Below are 25912 nucleotides of genomic sequence, written 5' to 3'. Positions count from 1 at the left end.
TTGGTGACCAGTCTAGTAACTCCTTTAACAGCTCTAACAGGTCTGATTGGTGACCAGTCTAGTAACTCCTTTACCACCTCTAACAGGTCTGATTGGTGACCAGTCTAGTAACTCCTTTAACACCTCTAACAGGTCTGATTGGTGACCAGTCTAGTAACTCCTTTATCAGCTCTAACAGGTCTGATTGGTGACCAGTCTAGTAACTCCTTTAACACCTCTAACAGGTCTGATTGGTGACCAGTCTAGTAACTCCTTTATCAGCTCTAACAGGTCTGATTGGTGACCAGTCTAGTAACTCCTTTAACACCTCTAACAGGTCTGATTGGTGACCAGTCTAGTAACTCCTTTAACAGCTCTAACAGGTCTGATTGGTGACCAGTCTAGTAACTCCTTTAACACCTCTAACAGGTCTGATTGGTGACCAGTCTAGTAACTCCTTTAGTACCTCTAACAGGTCTGATTGGTGACCAGTCTAGTAACTCCTTTAACAGCTCTAACAGGTCTGATTGGTGACCAGTCTAGTAACTCCTTTACCACCTCTAACAGGTCTGATTGGTGACCAGTCTAGTAACTCCTTTAACACCTCTAACAGGTCTGATTGGTGACCAGTCTAGTAACTCCTTTATCAGCTCTAACAGGTCTGATTGGTGACCAGTCTAGTAACTCCTTTACCACCTCTAACAGGTCTGATTGGTGACCAGTCTAGTAACTCCTTTATCAGCTCTAACAGGTCTGATTGGTGACCAGTCTAGTAACTCCTTTATCACCTCTAACAGGTCTGATTGGTGACCAGTCTAGTAACTCCTTTAACACCTCTAACAGGTCTGATTGGTGACCAGTCTAGTAACTCCTTTATCAGCTCTAACAGGTCTGATTGGTGACCAGTCTAGTAACTCCTTTACCACCTCTAACAGGTCTGATTGGTGACCAGTCTAGTAACTCCTTTATCAGCTCTAACAGGTCTGATTGGTGACCAGTCTAGTAACTCCTTTATCACCTCTAACAGGTCTGATTGGTGACCAGTCTAGTAACTCCTTTATCACCTCTAACAGGTCTGATTGGTGACCAGTCTAGTAACTCCTTTATCAGCTCTAACAGGTGCTAAAGGAGGAACAAAAGTTACATGCAAAAATAACATGCAAGAAAAAAAGAGGAGGGGCTTATAACAGAACCTGAATGACGGGTTGCTACTACCACACACACACACACACACACACACACACACACACACACACACACACACACACACACACACACACACACACACACACACACACACACACACACACACACACACACACACACACACACACACACACACACACACACACACACACACACACACACACACAGGCAGCAAAGCTTGCAGATCATCCAATCATCTTCTCACACGGCCTCATACAGATCTACACGGACATCGAGCACCAGAAAATAGAGATTACATTTATTTTAAAACACCAGGTACAGTAAAAACATTTTATGTGCTTTTTTGTGATCTGGTCTGTCTTTACTAAACACGTTAGATCTAGTCTGTCCTTACTAAACAAGTTAGGTCTAGTCTGTCCTTACTAAACAAGTTAGATCTAGTCTGTCCTTACTAAACAAGTTAGGTCTTGTCTGTCCTTACTAAACAAGTTAGATCTTGTCTGTCCTTACTAAACAAGTTAGATCTAGCCTGTCCTTACTAAACAAGTTAGATCTAGTCTGTCCTTACTAAACACGCTAGATCTAGTTTGTGATGTATTTTTCGTAATTTTCTCTCTAGGAAGGAATATGCCCGAATCTAGCTCACAATTAACAACTTGATACTTTATTTGATCTAATCTGAGTTCATCTAGGTCTGCTCTAATCTGAGTTCAATCTAGGTCTGCTCTAATCTGAGTTAATCTAGGTCTGCTCTAATCTGAGTTAATCTATGTCTGCTCTAATCTGAGTTCAATCTAGGTCTGCTCTAATCTGAGTATATCTAGGTCTGATCTAATCTGAGTTCATCTAGGTCTGCTCTAATCTGAGTTCAATCTAGGTCTGCTCTAATCTGAGTTCATTTAGGTCTGCTCTAATCTGAGTTCATCTAGGTCTGATCTAATTGAGTTCATCTAGGTCTGCTCTAATCTGAGTTCATCTAGGTCTGATCTAATCTGAGTTCATCTAGGTCTGATCTAATCTGAGTTCAATCTAGGTCTGCTCTAATCTGAGTTCATTGAGGTCTGCTCTAATCTGAGGTCATCTAAATCTGATCTAATCTGAGTTCATCGAGGTCTGTTCTCCAGTCTTGAGTTGTTTATGATCAGATACAACAACAGTTGTAATCAATTATATATATATATATACACTGAGTGTACAAACCATTAGGAACACCTTCCTAATATTGAGTTGCACCCCCTTTGTCCTCAGAACAGCTCAAGTCACCGGGGCATGGACTCTACAAGGTGTCAAAAGTGTTCCACACTACCCGACCCCGTTCAGAGGCACATAAATATTTTATCTTCCCCATTCACCCTCTGAATGGCAACACATACACAATCCATGTTTCAATTGTCTCAAGGCTTAAACATCCTTCTTTAACCTGTCTCCTCCCCTTCATCATCACACTGATTGAAGTGGATTTAACAAGTGGCATTAATAAGGGATCATATCTTTCACCTGGATTCAACTGGTCAGTCTATGTAATGGATACAACAGGTGTTCTTAATGTTTTGTCCACTCAGTGAATATTTATATCCTTTTTTTACATTAAGTTTTTCCAGAATAATAAAGCAGTACTATCAAAATGTATTAACATTTAATAAATTGACATTACCTGAAACCTGACAGATTGTGGTTGAAAATATATAGAGTATCAACCCATTTTTTCTGCATTAAAACATGGTACGGTAAAGGTGACAGATTTCCCCTTCTGTTTATGACGTTCACTTTTAACTTTAACAGGTATACTGTTTTGTAACTATTTAAACCTCGCATTCATTGTCATGTAGTTAAATATTTTCTTCCCCTTCAGTTTCATGTTCCTGGATCCTTCAGGAGATTACATTTCAAACTAACACTTGACTCATCCAGGAGTGGTCCCAAATGACACCCTATTCTCTATTGGGCCCTGTTCAAAAGAAGGGCACTATATAGGGAATAGGGTGGCATTTGGAACTCATGTACAGTATATTGTCTCTTGATGGATGTGCTGCCAAATGAAAATGTGCTCAAACCTGCTGGGCTGTTCATGTTGATGACGTTTCATGATAATCGTCAAGAGGGCTCACGTTACTAGGTTACCACAGTTGTTTTAGTCCAACGATAACAACTGTCCTACTGTCACTAGTAGAAAGAGGAGGAAGGGAAGCGCTACTAAGGTACACTATAGTACATTTTGGTAGATAGAAGGTGCTCTTTGGTAAAAGGGGTGAATTGGTCATAAAATAGAAAGGAGGACCAAGGCACTCTTCATATAATTCATTAAAATGCCTTTATTTGTATAGCATGTTCAATAGAAACAAAGTTTTAAAAATCGACATGTTTCGGCTGCATGGCCTTCGTCAGGGAGTATGGCCTTCGTCAGGGAGTATGGCCTCCGTCAGGGAGTATGGCCTCCGTCAGGGAGTATGGCCTCCGTCAGGGAGTATGGCCTCCGTCAGGGAGTATGGCCTCCGTCAGGGAGTATGGCCTCCGTCAGGGAGTATGGCCTCCGTCAGGGAGTATGGCCTCCGTCAGTGTGTATGGCCTCCGTCAGGGAGTATGGCCTCCGTCAGGGAGTATGGCCTTCGTCAGGGAGTATGGCCTCCGTCAGGGAGTATGGCCTCCGTCAGGGAGTATGGCCTCCGTCAGTGTGTATGGCCTCCGTCAGGGAGTATGGCCTCCGTCAGGGAGTATGGCCTTCGTCAGGGAGTATGGCCTCCGTCAGGGAGTATGGCCTCCGTCAGGGATTTGATTTTGTCCGATTTTTTAAACTTTGTTTCTATTGAACATACCATACAAATAAAGGTAATTTAATGAATGATATGAAGAGTGCCTTGGTCCTCCTTTCTATTTGATGTCCTATTGTCACGTTCCACAGCAAGAAAACCAAATATGTCACTGAAACAGAAGGGGGAACTAAAAGTCAATGACAACAACCAAAACGACACGGCTGGGGTTTTAGGAGGGGTTCTGAGAGACACTCATGGTGTCCACTGAACGTTGACTAGCAACAACAACTGGATACTAAAAGACTTCCACCATGAGACCCACTAAATTCACCAAGAACAGGCAAACAAAATGAAAACACACACCAAACTTAAAGACATGAAGTAAACCACAACTAAAGGAGTTAACCCTCCACATCTATCAAGACAACTAAAGGAGTTAACCCTCCACATCTATCAAGACAACTAGAGGAGTTAACCCTCCACATCTATCAAGACAACTAGAGGAGTTAACCCTCCACATCTATCAAGACAACTAGAGGAGTTAACCCTCCACATCTATCAAGACAACTAGAGGAGTTAACCCTCCACATCTATCAAGACAACTAAAGGAGTTAACCCTCCACATATCTCAAGACAACTAGAGTAGTTAACCCTCCACATCTATCAAGACAACTAGAGTAGTTAACCCTCCACATCTATCAAGACAACTAGAGGAGTTAACCCTCCACATCTATCAAGACAACTAGAGGAGTTAACCCTCCACATCTACCAAGACAACTAGAGGAGTTAACCCTCCACATCTACCAAGACAACTAAAGGAGTTAACCCTCCACATCTATTAAGACAACTAGAGGAGTTAACCCTCCACATCTACCAAGACAACTAGAGGAGTTAACCCTCCACATCTATCAAGACAACTAAAGGAGTTAACCCTCCACATCTATCAAGACAACTAAAGGAGTTAACCCTCCATATCTACCAAGACAACTAGAGGAGTTAACACTCCACATCTATCAAGACAACTAGAGGAGTTAACCCTCCACATCTACCAAGACAACTAGAGGAGTTAACCCTCCACATCTACCAAGACAACTAAAGGAGTTAACCCTCCACATCTACCAAGACAACTAAATGAGTTAACCCTCCACATCTCTCAAGACAACTAGAGGAGTTAACCCTCCACATCTATCAAGACAACTAGAGGAGTTAACCCTCCACATCTATCAAGACAACTTGAGGAGTTAACCCTCCACATCTACCAAGACAACTAGAGGAGTTAACCCTCCACATCTACCAAGACAACTAAAGGAGTTAACCCTCCACATCTACCAAGACAACTAAAGGAGTTAACCCTCCACATCTCTCAAGACAACTAAAGGAGTTAACCCTCCACATCTATCAAGACAACTAGAGGAGTTAACCCTCCACATCTATCAAGACAACTTGAGGAGTTAACCCTCCACATCTACCAAGACAACTAGAGGAGTTAACCCTCCACATCTACCAAGACAACTAAAGGAGTTAACCCTCCACATCTACCAAGACAACTAAAGGAGTTAACCCTCCACATCTCTCAAGACAACTAAAGGAGTTAACCCTCCACATCTACCAAGACAACTAGAGGAGTTAACCCTCCACATCTACCAAGACAACTAAAGGTTCAGTTCTAATTGACTCAACGGACAAAAAAATCTTAACCAGATGTAATTCTTCCCAAATGTTCAATACAGCTCCTTTCAGACATAACATCTTTCCACCACAAATATATATATACTCCAATGTAGGCACTCCTCCTTCTCTCCAATCCTTTCAACTTTTATGGTTTAACAGGAAGACGAAGTGACAGAGTAATAAACCGTTCCGTCTCCCTTAACCCTTAAGGTGACCTGACCTCAACCCACTTGATGTCTAAACCAAAGGTCTCCACCCATAGTTAGTTACTCACCTATAGTTCTCCCGTGACTTCCCCCCGTCCACCCAGCACATTCCTACAGATAACCATTAACTTCTGATGTAAAACCAGTCTCTATCCCCCCCCAGATACTATAGTATTACTGATGTAACAACCAGTCTCTATCCCCCCTCAGATACTATAGTATTACTGATGTAACCAGTCTCTATCCCCCCTCAGATACTATAGTATTACTGATGTAACAACCAGTCTCTATCCCCCCTCAGATACTATAGTATTACTGATGTAACAACCAGTCTCTATCCCCCCTCAGATACTATAGTATTACTGATGTAACAACCAGTCTCTATCCCCCCTCAGATACTATAGTATTACTGATGTAACAACCAGTCTCTATCCCCCCTCAGATACTATAGTATTACTGATGTAACAACCAGTCTCTATCACTCCTCAGATACTATAGTATTACTGATGTAACAACCAGTCTCTCTTCCCCCTCAGATACTATAGTATTACTGATGTAACAACCAGTCTCTATCCCCCCTCGGGTACTATAGTATTACTGATGTAACAACCAGTCTCTATCCCCCCTGAGATACTATAGTATTACTGATGTAACAACCAGTCTCTATCCCCCCTCAGATACTATAGTATTACTGATGTAACCAGTCTCTATCCCCCCTCAGATACTATAGTATTACTGATGTAACAACCAGTCTCTATCCCCCTCAGATACTATAGTATTACTGATGTAACAACCAGTCTCTATCCCCCCTCAGATACTATAGTATTACTGATGTAACAACCAGTCTCTATCCCCCCTCAGATACTATAGTATTACTGATGTAACAACCAGTCTCTATCCCCCCTCAGATACTATAGTATTACTGATGTAACAACCAGTCTCGATCCCCCTCAGATACTATAGTATTACTGATGTAACAACCAGTCTCTATCCCCCCTCAGGTACTATAGTATTACTGATGTAACAACCAGTCTCTATCCCCCTCAGATACTATAGTATTACTTCAACCAGTCTCTATCCCCCCTCAGATACTATAGTATTACTGATGTAACAACCAGTCTCTATCCCCCCTCAGATACTATAGTATTACTGATGGAACAACCAGTCTCTATCCCCCCCCAGATACTATAGTATTACTGATGTAACAACAAGTCTCTATCCCCCCTCAGATACTATAGTATTACTGATGTAACAACCAGTCTCTATCCCCACTCAGATACTATAGTATTACTGATGTAACAACCAGTCTTTATCCCCCCTCAGATACTATAGTAATACTGATGTAACAACCAGTCTCTATTCCCCCTCAGATACTATAGTTTTACTGATGTAACAACCAGTCTCTATCCCCCCTCAGGTACTATAGTATTACTGATGTAACAACCAGTCTCTATCCCCCCTCAGATACTATAGTATTACTGATGTAACAACCAGTCTCTATCCCCCTCAGGTACTATAGTATTACTGATGTAACAACCAGTCTCTATCCCCCCTCAGGTACTATAGTATTACTGATGTAACAACCAGTCTCTATCCCCCCTCAGATACTATAGTATTACTGATGTAACAACCAGTCTCTATCCCCCCTCAGGTACTATAGTATTACTGATGTAACAACCAGTCTCTATCCCCCCTCAGATACTATAGTATTACTGATGTAACAACCATTCTCTATCCCCCCTCAGGTACTATAGTATTACTGATGTAACAACCAGTCTCTTTCCCCCCTCAGATACTATAGTATTACTGATGTAACAACCAGTCTCTATCCCCCCTCAGGTACTATAGTATTACTGATGTAACAACCAGTCTCTTTCCCCCCTCAGATACTATAGTATTACTGATGTAACAACCAGTCTCTATCACCCCTCAGATACTATAGTATTACTGATGTAACAACCAGTCTCTATCCCCCCTCAGATTCTATAGTTTTACTGATGTAACAACCAGTCTCTATCCCCCTCAGATACTATAGTATTACTGATGTAAAAACCAGTCTCTATCCCCCCTCAGATACTATAGTATTACTGATGTAACAACCAGTCTCTATCCCCCCTCAGATACTATAGTATTACTGATGTAACAACCAGTCTCTATCCCCCCCCCCCCCCCCCCAGATACTATAGTATTACTGATGTAACAACCAGTCTCTATTCCCCCTCAGATACTATAGTTTTACTGATGTAACAACCAGTCTCTCTCCCCCTCAGGTACTATAGTATTACTGATGTAACAACCAGTCTCTCTCCCCCCTCAGGTACTATAGTATTACTGATGTAACAACCAGTCTCTATCACCCCTCAGATACTGTAGTATTATTGATGTAACAACCAGTCTCTATCACCCCTCAGATACTATAGTATTACTGATGTAACAACCAGTCTCTCTCCCCCCTCAGGTACTATAGTATTACTGATGTAACAACCAGTCTCTATCCCCCCTCAGGTACTATAGTATTACTGATGTAACAACCAGTCTCTATCCCCCCTCAGATACTATAGTATTACTGATGTAACAACCAGTCTCTAACCCCCCTCAGATACTATAGTATTACTGATGTAACAACCAGTCTCTTTCCCCCCTCAGATACTATAGTATTACTGATGTAACAACCAGTCTCTATCCCCCCTCAGGTACTATAGTATTACTGATGTAACAACCAGTCTCTATCCCCCCTCAGATACTATAGTATTACTGATGTAACAACCAGTCTCTATCCCCCCTCAGATACTATAGTATTACTGATGTAACAACCAGTCTCTATCCCCCCTCAGAAACTATAGTATTACTGATGTATCAGCCAGTCTCTATCCCCCCTCAGATACTATAGTATTACTGATGTAACAACCAGTCTCTATCCCCCCTCAGATACTATAGTATTACTGATGTAACAACCAGTCTCTATCCCCCCTCAGATACTATAGTATTACTGATGTAACAACCAGTCTCTTTCCCCCCTCAGAAACTATAATATTACTGATCTAACAACCAGTCTCTATCCCCCATCAGATACTATAGTATTACTGATGTAACAACCAGTCTCTATCCCCCCTCAGATACTATAGTATTACTGATGTAACAACCAGTCTCTATCCCCCCTCAGATACTACAGTAATACTCATGTAACAACCAGTCTCTATCCCCCCTCAGATACTATAGTAATACTGATGTAACAACCAGTCTCTATCCCCCCTCAGATACTATAGTAATACTGATGTAACAACCAGTCTCTATCCCCCCTCAGATACTATAGTAATACTGATGTAACAACCAGTCTCTTTCCCCCCTCAGATTCTATAGTTTTACTGATGTAACAACCAGTCTCTATCCCCCCTCAGATACTATAGTATTACTGATGTAACAACCAGTCTCTATCCCCCCTCAGATACTATAGTATTACTGATGTAACAACCAGTCTCTATCCCCCCTCAGATACTATAGTAATACTGATGTAACAACCAGTCTCTTTCCCCCCTCAGATTCTATAGTTTTACTGATGTAACGACCAGTCTCTATCCCCCCTCAGATACTATAGTATTACTGATGTAACAACCAGTCTCTATCCCCCCTCAGATACTATAGTATTACTGATGTAACAACCAGTCTCTATCCCCCCTCAGATACTATAGTATTACTGATGTAACAACCAGTCTCTATCCCCCCTCAGATACTACAGTAATACTCATGTAACAACCAGTCTCTTTCCCCACTCAGATACTATAGTATTACTGATGTAACAACCAGTCTCTATCCCCCCTCAGATACTATAGTATTACTGATGTAACAACCAGTCTCTATCCCCCCTCAGATACTATAGTAATACTGATGTAACAACCAGTCTCTTTCCCCCCTCAGAAAATATAATATTACTTCTGATCTATCATGTCTCTAATCCACGTATAACCCAGAATCCAACAGTGCCAACCCTCCACATCTATCAAGACAACTGAAGCACTTGGCCAGCCATTCTTAAATAGTACCTGGGCCAGCCACTCTTAAATATCACCTGGGCCAGCCACTCTTAAATAGCACCTGGGCCAGCCACTCTTAAATAGCACCTGGGCCAGCCACTCTTAAATATCACCTGGGCAAGCCACTCTTAAATATCACCTGGGCAGCCGCTCTTAAATATCACCTGGGCCAGACGCTCTTAAATATAACCTGGGCCAGCCACTCTTAAATATCACCTGGGCCAGCCGCTCTTAAATATCACCTGGGCCAGCCGCTCTTAAATATCACCTGGGCCAGCCGCTCTTAAATATCACTTTCCAATTAACGAGACGGACAAGCCAGCACAGGTGTAACACATACTGACTAACGAGGTGACACCAATTGGTGCTCCCTACATGCTAACATCCAACCTCGAAATATAAAAATAAAATAAAACACCCTGTAACACTTTTGCCAATGTAGTGATGTAGGGAACAGCCACATTAGTGCACTCCTGTGCCATAAAGGTCCAGACCTCTTAGCAGAGGCTTATACTGTATATGGAAGGTAACTTAACTGTATCATCATGAACTGTATTGTTTAATGCTGTCTGTTCTCTCTCTCTCTCTCTCTCTCTCTCTCTCTCTCTCTCTCTCTCTCTCGCTCTCTCTCTCTTTCTCTCTCTCTCTCTCTCTCTCTCTCTCTCTCTCTCTCTCTCTCTCTCTCTCTCTCTCTCTCTCTCTCTCTCTCTCTCTCTCTCTCTCTCTCTCTCTCTCTCTCTCTCTCTCTCTCTCTCTCTCTCTCCCCCAGTGGTACCATGGTTCAGGTTCAGACATTGAACAATATGGAGGAGCTGAGAGGTTCTAGGTTTGGTCGTCCCTCACCGAGGCACGGACTCAAGCTCCTTTTCTGGTTCGCCAAAGATTACATCGTCATCAAAAATGACAACCAGATAGTTGCAAATTACAACCCCAACAAGGGAGACTTTGGTTTCCATCACTTCCAGAACAGACTTCAGTGTGACAACAACATCTGCAAGAAGCTGCTTCCTGATGGTGGCTACCCATTCTATGAGGTGGGCAACCTCCACCTCCCAGCATCTGATTCCATGCCTGAGTATGTCAGGAAGGGTTACACTCATCACATAGATACCAGCAACATGGACCGCCTCATCATCAGTATGCGTCCAGACATGACAGTGGATAAGGTCTATGTGACCCAGCACGAGGACCTGAGGAGCTTCGACCCGGTCAACACATATTGCATCAGCAGGGGGTTGCTCATGACCATACGTGGCCAATCATTGGAGATCTTCCTGAAAGAGGCGGGCTATTCCACCCATGAGAAAAATGTAATTATGCATCAGGGCATCGCCCCCAGGGAGTCTGGGGATACCAGAAATGATATGGAAGGTGGATCCAGAGCTGCACCCAGAGCTGCACCCAGAGCTCCACCCAGAGCTGCACCAGGATTCTGGGATAGCTACTGTACCATACTGTAACCAGGCTACTGGGAAAGCTACTGTACCATACTGTAACCAGGCTTCTGGGAAAGCTACTGTACCATACTGTAACCAGGCTTCTGGGAAAGCTACTGTACCATACTGTAACCAGGCTTCTGGGAAAGCTACTGTACCATTCTGTAGATCAGTGTCCTTAAGTCCTGGTCCTGGGGACCCTGAAGGGGGGAACTTTTTAGTTTCTTGCCCTAGCACATTGCATTTCATTTTGGTTTGTTCATTTTCACTAATACACTTGGTCATTTATCAGACGCTCTTATCCAGAGTGACTTCAGTGCATTAAAGGCAGATAAACAGCAACATACTGTATCACAGTCAGAGCAAGTCAACTGTTTCTGTTACCATTACTTGGAGGGTTGTTGCTGTTGGGGCCTGCTACTGGCTAATGTACTTCTGTATTTTAAAATACAAAATACATGCATTTTAATTAAATACACTTCAAAATACAAGTATTTGGTAGTTTATTTATCAAACATTGATCTTTGTTATTTTTTGTTGTTGTATTTTGACATTTTTCACCTTCCCTGGTTGTAATCAATGTAGTTTCCTCTTCACTTTAACCCAAAACATAAATGTGATGACATTAAATCAATGTGGAAAGCTGATTGGATTTGCAAATCAACTACATAAGAACATTTCATCTCGTGGCCGGCAATGAATGCAACAAGTAATCATTCTCAAATTCTTTAGAGGCTAATTCATTGAGTCTATCTACCAAGTCTATATACCAAATCTATATACCAGTCTACCAAGTCTATATACCAAATCTATATACCAGTCTACCAAGTCTATATACCAAATCTAGAGTCAATCTGATCTATGGTTCATGAGTAGATGTTTAAAGTATGTTTTAGCATTAGCATGTGTGCTAACATGCGTCTATAGGTAGAGTGCGGCCATATTTGAATGTAGCAACTATTTTGTCTCAAAACTATTAAAGACAAACATCTGAAGTGAATCTGATGTATTGTTCATAAAGGAGAAGATGATTCCAGATGGTTTTGAACATTAGTTGTAAATAATGATTTGTTAATAGTTTCCATGTTTTTCTTTTAGAGATCTCAGTACAACATTCAGTGTGGTTCATCTTAGAGATGTCCATGATAGTGCTGACAAGTTTCAAGTTGATATGCCACTGTGGAGTGGATTTACAGGGATTTAAACGGCCACGTAAAATCAGCTGTCTGTTGATCATGTGTTTCTACATGATCTTCTCACTCCACCTTGTGGCCACAGATGGAACAGCACTCCAGACTGACGGAAGAGGAGAAAGAGATGGAGAGTGATGGAGAAAAACAAAGAGAGGTATGAAGACGCTGACACACATTAGTTCACGTTGATACAGCCTCCCTGTGCTATGTGGTGTAATCCAGGCAGCACTATGTGGTGTAATACAGACAGTATTATGTGGTGTAATCCAGGCAGTGCTATGTGGTGTAATCCAGGCAGTACTATGTGGTGTAATACAGACAGTATTATGTGGTGTAATCCAGGCAGTACTATGTGGTGTAATCCAGGCAGTACTTTGTGGTGTAATCCAGGCAGTACTATGTGGTGTAATACAGACAGTATTATGTGGTGTAATCCAGGCAGTACTATGTGGTGTAATCCAGGCAGTACTTTGTTGTGTAATCCAGGCAGTACTATGTGGTGTAATACAGACAGTATTATGTGGTGTAATCCAGGCAGTACTATGTGGTGTAATACAGACAGTATTATGTGGTGTAATCCAGGCAGTACTATGTGGTGTAATCCAGGCAGTATTATGTGGTGTAATCCAGGCAGTATTATGTGGTGTAATCCAGGCAGTATTATGTGGTGTAATACAGACAGTATTATGTGGTGTAATCCAGGCAGTACTATGTGGTGTAATCCATGCAGTATTATGTGGTGTAATCCAGGCAGTACTATGTGGTGTAATCCAGGCAGTATTATGTGGTGTAATCCAGGCAGTACTATGTGGTGTAATCCAGGCAGTATTATGTGGTGTAATCCAGGCAGTATTATGTGGTGTAATCCAGGCAGTATTATGTGGTGTAATCCAGGCAGTATTATGTGGTGTAATCCAGGCAGTATTATGTGGTGTAATCCAGGCAGTATTATGTGGTGTAATCCAGGCAGTATTATGTGGTGTAATCCAGGCAGTATTATGTGGTGTAATCCAGGCAGTATTATGTGGTGTAATCCAGGCAGTATTATGTGGTGTAATCCAGGCAGTATTATGTGGTGTAATCCAGGCAGTACTATGTGGTGTAATCCAGGCAGTATTATGTGGTGTAATCCAGGCAGTACTATGTGGTGTAATCCAGGCAGTATTATGTGGTGTAATCCAGGCAGTACTGTGTGGTGTAATCCAGGCAGTATTATGTGGTGTAATCCAGGCAGTATTATGTGGTGTAATCCAGGCAGTATTATGTGGTGTAATCCAGGCAGTATTATGTGGTGTAATCCAGGCAGTATTATGTGGTGTAATCCAGGCAGTATTATGTGGTGTAATCCAGGCAGTGCTATGTGGTGTAATCCAGGCAGTATTATGTGGTGTAATCCAGGCAGTACTATGTGGTGTAATCCAGGCAGTATTATGTGGTGTAATCCAGGCAGTACTATGTGGTGTAATCCAGGCAGTATTATGTGGTGTAATCCAGGCAGTACTATGTGGTGTAATCCAGGCAGTATTATGTGGTGTAATCCAGGCAGTATTATGTGGTGTAATCCAGGCAGTATTATGTGGTGTAATCCAGGCAGTATTATGTGGTGTAATCCAAGCAGTATTATGTGGTGTAATCCAGGCAGTATTATGTGGTGTAATCCAGGCAGTATTATGTGGTGTAATCCAGGCAGTATTATGTGGTGTAATCCAGACAGTATTATGTGGTGTTATCCAGGCAGTATTATGTGGTGTAATCCAGGCAGTATTATGTGGTGTAATCCAGGCAGTATTATTTGGTGTAATCCAGGCAGTATTATGTGGTGTAATCCAGGCAGTATTATGTGGTGTAATCTAGGCAGTATTATGTGGTGTAATCCAGGCAGTATTATGTGGTGTAATCCAGGCAGTATTATGTGGTGTAATCCAGACAGTATTATGTGGTGTAATCCAGGCAGTATTATGTGGTGTAATCCAGGCAGTATTATGTGGTGTAATCCAGGCAGTACTATGTGGTGTAATCCAGACAGTATTATGTGGTGTAATCCAGGCAGTGCTATGTGGTGTAATCCAGGCAGTACTATGTGGTGTAATCCAGGCAGTATTATGTGGTGTAATCCAGACAGTATTATGTGGTGTAATCCAGGCAGTGCTATGTGGTGTAATCCAGGCAGTACTATGTGGTGTAATCCAGGCAGTGCTATGTGGTGTAATCCAGGCAGTGCTATGTGGTGTAATCCAGGCAGTATTATGTGGTGTAATCCAGGCAGTACTATGTGCTGTAATCCAGGCAGTATTATGTGGTGTAATCCGGGCAGTACTATGTGGTGTAATCCAGGCAGTACTATGTGGTGTAATCCAGGCAGTACTATGTGGTGTAATCCGGGCAGTATTATGTGGTGTAATCCAGGCAGTATTATGTGGTGTAATCCAGGCAGTATTATGTGGTGTAATCCGGGCAGTACTATGTGGTGTAATCCAGGCAGTACTATGTGGTGTAATCCAGGCAGTATTATGTGGTGTAATCCAGGCAGTACTATGTGGTGTAATCCAGGCAGTACTATGTGGTGTAATCCAGGCAGTATTATGTGGTGTAATCCAGGCAGTACTATGTGGTGTAATCCAGGCAGTATTATGTGGTGTAATCCGGGCAGTACTATGTGGTGTAATCCAGGCAGTACTATGTGGTGTAATCCAGGCAGTATTATGTGGTGTAATCCAGGCAGTACTATGTGGTGTAATCCAGGCAGTATTATGTGGTATAATCCGGGCAGTGCGATGTGGTGTAATCCAGGCAGTACTATGTGGTGTAATCCAGGCAGTATTATGTGGTGTAATCCAGGCAGTACTATGTGGTGTAATCCAGGCAGTATTATGTGGTGTAATCCAGGCAGTACTATGTGGTGTAATCCAGGCAGTATTATGTGGTGTAATCCGGGCAGTACTATGTGGTGTAATCCAGGCAGTACTATGTGGTGTAATCCAGGCAGTATTATGTGGTGTAATCCAGGCAGTACTATGTGGTGTAATCCAGGCAGTATTATGTGGTGTAATCCAAACAGTACTATGTGGTGTAATCCAGGCAGTACTATGTGGTGTAATCCAGGCAGTACTATGTGGTGTAATCCAGGCAGTACTATGTGGTGTAATCCAGGCAGTATTATGTGGTGTAATCCAGGCAGTATTATGTGGTGTAATCCAGGCAGTATTATGTGGTTTAATCCAGACAGTATTATATGGTGTAATCCAGGCAGTACTATGTGGTGTAATCCAGGCAGTATTATGTGGTGTAATCCAGGCAGTATTATGTGGTGTAATCCAGGCAGTACTATGTGGGAGGGGGACATGAGGGGACCACACCACTGCTTTGTTTCAGTGTTATTGACAGCCTTTATTTATATATGTTAAGTAGAAACAGCAGTAACAGGATATTAATACAGTACTGCATTTTACCAACCTGTCCCCCTGTAACCCCTACAATATCTCTGGTCCAAGGCGTTATTTTGTGTGGCCTGCTTGAATGTTCAGCATCCGCAAGCTTCACGTAACGAACTGGACCAGAGCTGCCTCAGAAAAAGACCTTGACAGATAATATAAACAGGAGACAGTTCAAATTTCAAGTCAGATGAGGTGTAAAATTGTTCTCAAAGGAAGAAATGGTTTAAATATAACATAAAAATATACACATTGCTATAATACAGTTCCAAACTAATTCCTGGTGATTTTGACTCAGCTCTTTATATGAGGAGACGATAATGAGAGAGTTGTTGAGGCTGCTGGCCTTACAGTTAGTATGTTGTGTTATACTACCAGTATTCAACTGTTGAGAGAGTTGTTGAGGCTGCTGGCCTTACAGTTAGTATGTTGTGTTATACTACCAGTATTCAACTGTTGAGAGAGTTGTTGAGGCTGCTGGCCTTACAGTTAGTATGTTGTGTTATACTACCAGTATTCTACTGTTGAGAGAGTTGTTGAGGCTGCTGGCCTTACAGTTAGTATGTTGTGTTATACTACCAGTATTCTACTGTTGAGAGAGTTGTTGAGGCTGCAGGCCTTACAGTTAGTATGTTGTGTTATACTACCAGTATTCAACTGTTGAGAGAGTTGTTGAGGCTGCTGGCCTTACAGTTAGTATGTTGTGTTATACTACCAGTATTCAACTGATGAGAGAGTTGTTGAGGCTGCTGGCCTTACAGTTAGTATGTTGTGTTATACTACCAGTATTCAACTGTGTATTTATAAAGAGTACATCCTGAATGGCACCCTATTCCCTATAGGCCCTAGTCTAAAGTAGTGCACAAGAAAGGGAATAGTGTGTCATTTGAAACCCACCCCTATAAAGGTTGGTTCAGTCAGCACTCACCTTGTATTGTTTACCTTAATTTAACTAGGCAAGCCAGTTAAGAACAAATTCTTATTTACAATGACGGCCTAGGACCAGTGGGTTAACTGGCTGTTCAAGGGCAGAATGACAGATTTGTACCTTGTCAGCTCGGGGATTTGAACTTGCAACCTTTTGGTTATTGGCCCAACGCTCTAACCACTAGGCTAGTGGATAGAACACACATTCCCCTTAACAACAGGTGTTTTTCTGAGAACACACATTCCCCTTAACAACAGGTGTTTTATTGAGAACACACATTCCCCTTAACAACAGGTGTTTTATTGAGAACACACATTCCCCTTAACAACAGGTGTTTTATTGAGAACACGTTCCCCTTAACAACAGGTGTTTTATTGAGAACACATTCCCCTTAACAACAGGTGTTTTACTGAGAACACACATTCCCCTTAACAACAGGTGTTTTATTGAGAACACACATTCCCCTTAACAACAGGTGTTTTATTGAGAACACACATTCCCCTTAACAACAGGTGTTTTATTGAGAACACATTCCCCTTAACAACAGGTATTTTACTGAGAACACATTCCCCTTAACAACAGGTATTTTACTGAGAACACACATTCCCCTTAACAACAGGTGTTTTATTGAGAACACACATTCCCCTTAACAACAGGTGTTTTATTGAGAACACATTCCCCTTAACAACAGGTATTTTACTGAGAACACACATTCCCCTTAACAACAGGTGTTTTATTGAGAACACACATTCCCCTTAACAACAGGTGTTTTATTGAGAACACATTCCCCTTAACAACAGGTGTTTTACTGAGAACACACATTCCCCTTAACAACAGGTGTTTTACTGAGAACACATTCCCCTTAACAACAGGTGTTTTATTGAGAACACACATTCCCCTTAACAACAGGTGTTTTACTGAGAACACATTCCCCTTAACAACAGGTGTTTTATTGAGAACACACATTCCCCTTAACAACAGGTGTTTTATTGAGAACACACATTACCCTTAACAACAGGTGTTTTACTGAGAACACACATTCCCCTTAACAACAGGTGTTTTATTGAGAACACACATTCCCCTTAACAACAGGTGTTTTACTGAGAACACACATTCCCCTTAACAACAGGTGTTTTACTGAGAACACATTCCCCTTAACAACAGGTGTTTTATTGAGAACACACATTCCCCTTAACAACAGGTGTTTTACTGAGAACACACATTCCCCTTAACAACAGGTGTTTTATTGAGAACACATTCCCCTTAACAACAGGTGTTTTACTGAGAACACATTCCCCTTAACAACAGGTGTTTTACTGAGAACACATTCCCCTTAACAACAGGTGTTTTATTGAGAACACATTCCCCTTAACAACAGGTGTTTTACTGAGAACACATTCCCCTTAACAGGTGTTTTATTGAGAACACATTCCCCTTAACAACAGGTGTTTTATTGAGAACACATTCCCCTTAACAACAGGTGTTTGATTGAGAACACACATTCCCCTTAACAACAGGTGTTTGATTGAGAACAAATTCCCCTTAACAACAGGTGTTTGATTGAGAACACACATTCCCCTTAACAACAGGTGTTTGATTGAGAACACACATTCCCCTTAACAACAGGTGTTTTATTGAGAACACATTCCCCTTAACAACAGGTGTTTTACTGAGAACACACATTCCCCTTAACAACAGGTGTTTGATTGAGAACACATTCTCCTTAACAACAGGTGTTTTATTGAGAACACACATTCCCCTTAACAACAGGTGTTTTATTGAGAACACACATTCCCCTTAACAACAGGTGTTTTACTGAGAACACACATTCCCCTTAACAACAGGTGTTTTACTGAGAACACATTCCCCTTAACAACAGGTGTTTTACTGAGAACACACATTCCCCTTAACGACAGGTGTTTTATTGAGAACACACATTCCCCTTAACAACAGGTGTTTTACTGAGAACACATTCCCCTTAACAACAGGTGTTTTATTGAGAACACATTCCCCTTAACAACAGGTGTTTTACTGAGAACACACATTCCCCTTAACAACAGGTGTTTTACTGAGAACACACATTCCCCTTAACAACAGGTGTTTTACTGAGAACACATTCCCCTTAACAGGTGTTTTATTGAGAACACACATTCCCCTTAACAACAGGTGTTTTACTGAGAACACACATTCCCCTTAACAACAGGTGTTTTTTTAAGAACACACACACAATCTTATTGAAGACATTTACAGTTGAATTCGGAAGTCTACATACACCTTAGCCAAATACATTTAAACTCAGTCTTTTCATAATTCCTGACATTTACTCCTAGTAAAAATTCCCTGTCTTAGGTGTCACGGTTTTCTTCCTGGGATGAAGGAGAGGACCAAAATGCAGCGCGGCTAGTGTTCAACATGTTTAATAGACGAATATGTGAACACTACAAACAACAAAACAATAAATGTGAAAACCGACAACAGTCCTATCTGGTGCAGAACACAAAGACAGAAGACAGGAAACAATCACCCACAAAATCCCAACACAAAACAAGCCTCCTATATATGATTCTCAATCAGGGACAACGATTGACAGCTGCCTCTGATTGAGAACCATATTAGGCTGGACACAGAAACAGACAAACTAGACACACAACATAGAATGCCCACCCAGCTCACGTCCTGACCAACTCTAAAACAAGCAACACACATAAGAACTATGGTCAGGACGTGACATTAGGTCAGTTAAGATCACCACTTTATTTTAAGAATGTGAAATGTCAGAATAATAGTAGAGAATGATTAATTTCAGCTTTTATTTCTTTCATCTCATTCCCAGAAGACCCATTTGCGACGAAGCTTTAACTTCCTGACATGTCTTGAGATGTTGCTTCAATATATCCACATCATTTTCCTTCCTCATGTTGCCATCTATTTTGTCCCTCCTACAGCAAAGCATCCCCACAACATGATGGTGTTCTTCGGCTTGCAAGCCCCCCCTTTTTCCTCCAAACATAACGATGATCATTATGGCCAAGCAGTTCTATTTTTGTTTCATCAGACCAGAGGACATTTCTCCAAAAAGTACGATCTTTGTCTCCATGTGCAGTTGCAAACCGTAGTCTGGCTTTTTTATGGCAGTTTTGGAGCAGTGGCTTCTTCCTTGCTGAGCGACCTTTCAGGTTATGTCGATATAGGACTCGTTTTACTGTGGATATAGATACTTTTGTACCTGTTTCCTCCAGCATCTTCACAAGGTCCTTTGCTGCTGTTCTGGGATTGATTTGCACTTTTCGCACCAAAGTACGTTAATCTCTAGGAGACAGAACGCGTCTCCTTCCTGAACGGTATGATGGCTGCGTGGTCCCATGGTGTTTATACTTTCGTACTATTGTTTGTACAGATGAATGTGGTACCTTCAGGCGTTTGGAAATTGCTCCCAAGGATGAACCAGATGAACCAGAATCTACAATTCTTTTCTGAGGTCATGATTTCTTTTGATTTTCCCATGATGTTAAGCAAAGAGGCACTGAGTTTGAAGGTAGGCCTTGAAATACATCCACAGGTACACCTCCAATTGACTCAAGTTATGTCAATTAGCCTATCAGAAGCTTCAAATGTCATGACATAATTTTCTGGAATTTTCCAAGCTGTTTAAAGGCACAATCAACTTAGTGTATGTAAACTTCTGACACACTGGAATTGTGATACAGTAATAAGTGAAATAATCTGTCTGTAAACAATTGTTGTAAAAATGACTTGTGTCATGCACAAAGTAGATGTCCTAACCGACTTGCCAAAACTATAGTTTGTTAACCAGAAATTTGTGGAGTGGTTGAACCTAAGTGAATGTAAACTTCTGACTTCAACTGTACATAATGAAGGAATTCAATAAACTCTTTGGTTATTCCATACCTCTTTTTGCACTAATCTGTACACAATCTCTTTAGGTGTTACAAACATGTACAGTTCATAGTTTGGAGTTGGAACCAGTTCACACAACCTGTCTGCATTTTGAGATGATCATATATTTGATCTTGTTTAAGTCTCTGTTTTACCTTAATGTTGTGTCTGATTGGTGACCAGTCTAGTAACTCCTCTACCACCTCTAACAGGTCTGATTGGTGACCAGTCTAGTAACTCCTTTAACACCTCTAACAGGTCTGATTGGTGACCAGTCTAGTAACTCCTTTAGCACCTCTAACAGGTCTGCTTGGTGACCAGTCTAGTAACTCCTTTAACACCTCTAACAGGTCTGATTGGTGACCAGTCTAGTAACCCCTTTACCACCTCTAACAGGTCTGATTGGTGACCAGTCTAGTAACTCCTTTAGTACCTCTAACAGGTCTGATTGGTGACCAGTCTAGTAACTCCTTTATCACCTTAAAACAGGTCTGATTGGTGACCAGTCTAGTAACTCCTTTACCACCTCTAACAGGTCTGATTGGTGACCAGTCTAGTAACTCCTTTACCACCTCTAACAGGTCTGATTGGTGACCAGTCTAGTAACTCCTTTAACACCTCTAACAGGTCTGATTGGTGACCAGTCTAGTAACTCATTTAACACCTCTAACAGGTCTGATTGGTGACCAGTCTAGTAACTCCTTTAACAGCTCTAACAGGTCTGATTGGTGACCAGTCTAGTAACTCCTTTAACAGCTCTAACAGGTCTGATTGGTGACCAGTCTAGTAACTCCTTTAACAGCTCTAACAGGTCTGATTGGTGACCAGTCTAGTAACTCATTTAACAGCTCTAACAGGTCTGATTGGTGACCAGTCTAGTAACTCCTTTAACAGCTCTAACAGGTCTGATTGGTGACCAGTCTAGTAACTCCTTTAACACCTCTAACAGGTCTGATTGGTGACCAGCCTAGTAACTCCTTTAGTACCTCTAACAGGTCTGATTGGTGACCAGTCTAGTAACTCCTTTAACACCTCTAACAGGTCTGATTGGTGACCAGTCTAGTAACTCATTTAACACCTCTAACAGGTCTGATTGGTGACCAGTCTAGTAACTCCTTTAACAGCTCTAACAGGTCTGATTGGTGACCAGTCTAGTAACTCCTTTAACAGCTCTAACAGGTCTGATTGGTGACCAGTCTAGTAACTCCTTTAACAGCTCTAACAGGTCTGATTGGTGACCAGTCTAGTAACTCATTTAACAGCTCTAACAGGTCTGATTGGTGACCAGTCTAGTAACTCCTTTAACAGCTCTAACAGGTCTGATTGGTGACCAGTCTAGTAACTCCTTTATCAGCTCTAACAGGTCTGATTGGTGACCAGTCTAGTAACTCCTTTAACAGCTCTAACAGGTCTGATTGGTGACCAGTCTAGTAACTCCTTTAACACCTCTAACAGGTCTGATTGGTGACCAGTCTAGTAACTCCTTTAACAGCTCTAACAGGTCTGATTGGTGACCAGTCTAGTAACTCCTTTAACAGCTCTAACAGGTCTGATTGGTGACCAGTCTAGTAACTCCTTTAGTACCTCTAACAGGTCTGATTGGTGACCAGTCTAGTAACTCCTTTAACAGCTCTAACAGGTCTGATTGGTGACCAGTCTAGTAACTCCTTTACCACCTCTAACAGGTCTGATTGGTGACCAGTCTAGTAACTCCTTTAACACCTCTAACAGGTCTGATTGGTGACCAGTCTAGTAACTCCTTTATCAGCTCTAACAGGTCTGATTGGTGACCAGTCTAGTAACTCCTTTACCACCTCTAACAGGTCTGATTGGTGACCAGTCTAGTAACTCCTTTATCAGCTCTAACAGGTCTGATTGGTGACCAGTCTAGTAACTCCTTTAACACCTCTAACAGGTCTGATTGGTGACCAGTCTAGTAACTCCTTTATCAGCTCTAACAGGTCTGATTGGTGACCAGTCTAGTAACTCCTTTACCACCTCTAACAGGTCTGATTGGTGACCAGTCTAGTAACTCCTTTATCAGCTCTAACAGGTCTGATTGGTGACCAGTCTAGTAACCCCTTTAACACCTCTAACAGGTCTGATTGGTGACCAGTCTAGTAACTCCTTTAACACCTCTAACAGGTCTGATTGGTGACCAGTTGTAACGCCTGTCGTCTTCCTCCTCCTCGGACGAGGAGAGGAGAGAAGGATCGGTGGACCAATACGCAGCGAGGTATGTTGACATAATGAATTTATTGAAAAGACGAAGACTGACACGAAACTATACTTGACTTATACAAAATGACAAACAAACAACGTAGACAGACCTGATCATGGAACTTAGATAAAACACGCAGAACTCACGAACAGGAACAGACTACAATAAACGAAACGAACGGCCAAACAGTCCCGTGTGGTGCGCAGACACAGACACGGAAGACAATCACCCACAAACAAACAGTGTGAACAGCCAACCTATATATGGTTCTCAATCAGAGGAAAACGTAAAACACCTGTCTCTGATTGAGAACCATATAAGGCTGATTACCAGACCTAAACATAGAAACACAAAACATAGAAATGCCCACCCACACTCACGCCCTGACCGACTAACACATACAAAACAACAGAAAATAGGTCAGGAACGTGACACCAGTCTAGTAACTCCTTTACCACCTCTAACAGGTCTGATTGGTGACCAGTCTAGTAACCCCTTTAACATCTCTAACAGGTTTGATTGGTGACCAGTCTAGTAACTCCTTTAACACCTCTAACAGGTCTGATTGGTGACCAGTCTAGTAACTCATTTAACAGCTCTAACAGGTCTGATTGGTGACCAGTCTAGTAACTCATTTAACACCTCTAACAGGTCTGATTGGTGACCAGTCTAGTAACTCCTTTAACACCTCTAACAGGTCTGATTGGTGACCAGTCTAGTAACTCCTTTAACACCTCTAACAGGTCTGATTGGTGACCAGTCTAGTAACTCCTTTATCACCTCTAACAGGTCTGATTGGTGACCAGTCTAGTAACTCCTTTAACACCTCTAACAGGTCTGATTGGTGACCAGTCTAGTAACTCCTTTAACACCTCTAACAGGTCTGATTGGTGACCAGTCTAGTAACTCATTTAACACCTCTAACAGGTCTGATTGGTGACCAGCCTAGTAACTCATTTAGCACCTCTAACAGGTCTGATTGGTGACCAGTCTAGTAACTCATTTAACACCTCTAACAGGTCTGATTGGTGACCAGTCTAGTAACTCCTTTACCACCTCTAACAGGTCTGATTGGTGACCAGTCTAGTAACTCCTTTACCACCTCTAACAGGTCTGATTGGTGACCAGTCTAGTAACTCCTTTAACACATCTAACAGGTCTGATTGGTGACCAGTCTAGTAACTCCTTTAACACCTCTAACAGGTCTGATTGGTGACCAGTCTAGTAACTCATTTAACACCTCTAACAGGTCTGATTGGTGACCAGTCTAGTAACTCCTTTAACAGCTCTAACAGGTCTGATTGGTGACCAGTCTAGTAACTCCTTTAACAGCTCTAACAGGTCTGATTGGTGACCAGTCTAGTAACTCCTTTAACAGCTCTAACAGGTCTGATTGGTGACCAGTCTAGTAACTCATTTAACAGCTCTAACAGGTCTGATTGGTGACCAGTCTAGTAACTCCTTTAACAGCTCTAACAGGTCTGATTGGTGACCAGTCTAGTAACTCCTTTAACAGCTCTAACAGGTCTGATTGGTGACCAGTCTAGTAACTCCTTTAACACCTCTAACAGGTCTGATTGGTGACCAGTCTAGTAACTCCTTTAACACCTCTAACAGGTCTGATTGGTGACCAGTCTAGTAACTCATTTAACACCTCTAACAGGTCTGATTGGTGACCAGTCTAGTAACTCCTTTAACAGCTCTAACAGGTCTGATTGGTGACCAGTCTAGTAACTCCTTTAACAGCTCTAACAGGTCTGATTGGTGACCAGTCTAGTAACTCATTTAACAGCTCTAACAGGTCTGATTGGTGACCAGTCTAGTAACTCCTTTAACAGCTCTAACAGGTCTGATTGGTGACCAGTCTAGTAACTCCTTTAACAGCTCTAACAGGTCTGATTGGTGACCAGTCTAGTAACTCCTTTAACACCTCTAACAGGTCTGATTGGTGACCAGTCTAGTAACTCCTTTAGTACCTCTAACAGGTCTGATTGGTGACCAGTCTAGTAACTCCTTTACCACCTCTAACAGGTCTGATTGGTGACCAGTCTAGTAACTCCTTTAACACCTCTAACAGGTCTGATTGGTGACCAGTCTAGTAACTCCTTTTTCAGCTCTAACAGGTCTGATTGGTGACCAGTCTAGTAACTCCTTTAACACCTCTAACAGGTCTGATTGGTGACCAGTCTAGTAACTCCTTTATCAGCTCTAACAGGTCTGATTGGTGACCAGTCTAGTAACTCCTTTAACACCTCTAACAGGTCTGATTGGTGACCAGTCTAGTAACTCCTTTAACAGCTCTAACAGGTCTGATTGGTGACCAGTCTAGTAACTCCTTTAACACCTCTAACAGGTCTGATTGGTGACCAGTCTAGTAACTCCTTTAGTACCTCTAACAGGTCTGATTGGTGACCAGTCTAGTAACTCCTTTAACAGCTCTAACAGGTCTGATTGGTGACCAGTCTAGTAACTCCTTTACCACCTCTAACAGGTCTGATTGGTGACCAGTCTAGTAACTCCTTTAACACCTCTAACAGGTCTGATTGGTGACCAGTCTAGTAACTCCTTTATCAGCTCTAACAGGTCTGATTGGTGACCAGTCTAGTAACTCCTTTACCACCTCTAACAGGTCTGATTGGTGACCAGTCTAGTAACTCCTTTATCAGCTCTAACAGGTCTGATTGGTGACCAGTCTAGTAACTCCTTTATCACCTCTAACAGGTCTGATTGGTGACCAGTCTAGTAACTCCTTTAACACCTCTAACAGGTCTGATTGGTGACCAGTCTAGTAACTCCTTTATCAGCTCTAACAGGTCTGATTGGTGACCAGTCTAGTAACTCCTTTACCACCTCTAACAGGTCTGATTGGTGACCAGTCTAGTAACTCCTTTATCAGCTCTAACAGGTCTGATTGGTGACCAGTCTAGTAACTCCTTTATCACCTCTAACAGGTCTGATTGGTGACCAGTCTAGTAACTCCTTTATCACCTCTAACAGGTCTG

The 25912-nt window shown here is 41.9% G+C and overlaps 1 protein-coding gene across 1 annotated transcript; it reads left to right on the top strand.

The window, feature by feature from the left end:
* The first annotated feature begins 1324 nt into the window (after positions 1 to 1324).
* Positions 1325 to 11731, top strand: LOC139567750 (uncharacterized). Its single transcript, XM_071389220.1, has 2 exons — positions 1325 to 1461; positions 10574 to 11731. The coding sequence occupies exon 2, from the start codon at positions 10581 to 10583 to the stop codon at positions 11262 to 11264; it is 684 nt and encodes a 227-aa protein (XP_071245321.1). The 5' UTR covers positions 1325 to 1461; positions 10574 to 10580; the 3' UTR covers positions 11265 to 11731.
* The last annotated feature ends 14181 nt before the right edge of the window (positions 11732 to 25912 follow it).

Source organism: Salvelinus alpinus, chromosome 1 (genome assembly GCF_045679555.1).
Source record: "Salvelinus alpinus chromosome 1, SLU_Salpinus.1, whole genome shotgun sequence".
Taxonomy (NCBI): domain Eukaryota; kingdom Metazoa; phylum Chordata; class Actinopteri; order Salmoniformes; family Salmonidae; genus Salvelinus; species Salvelinus alpinus.
The sequence above is the reverse complement of the archived record's forward strand: the minus strand, read 5'-3'. Positions and strand labels throughout refer to the sequence as shown.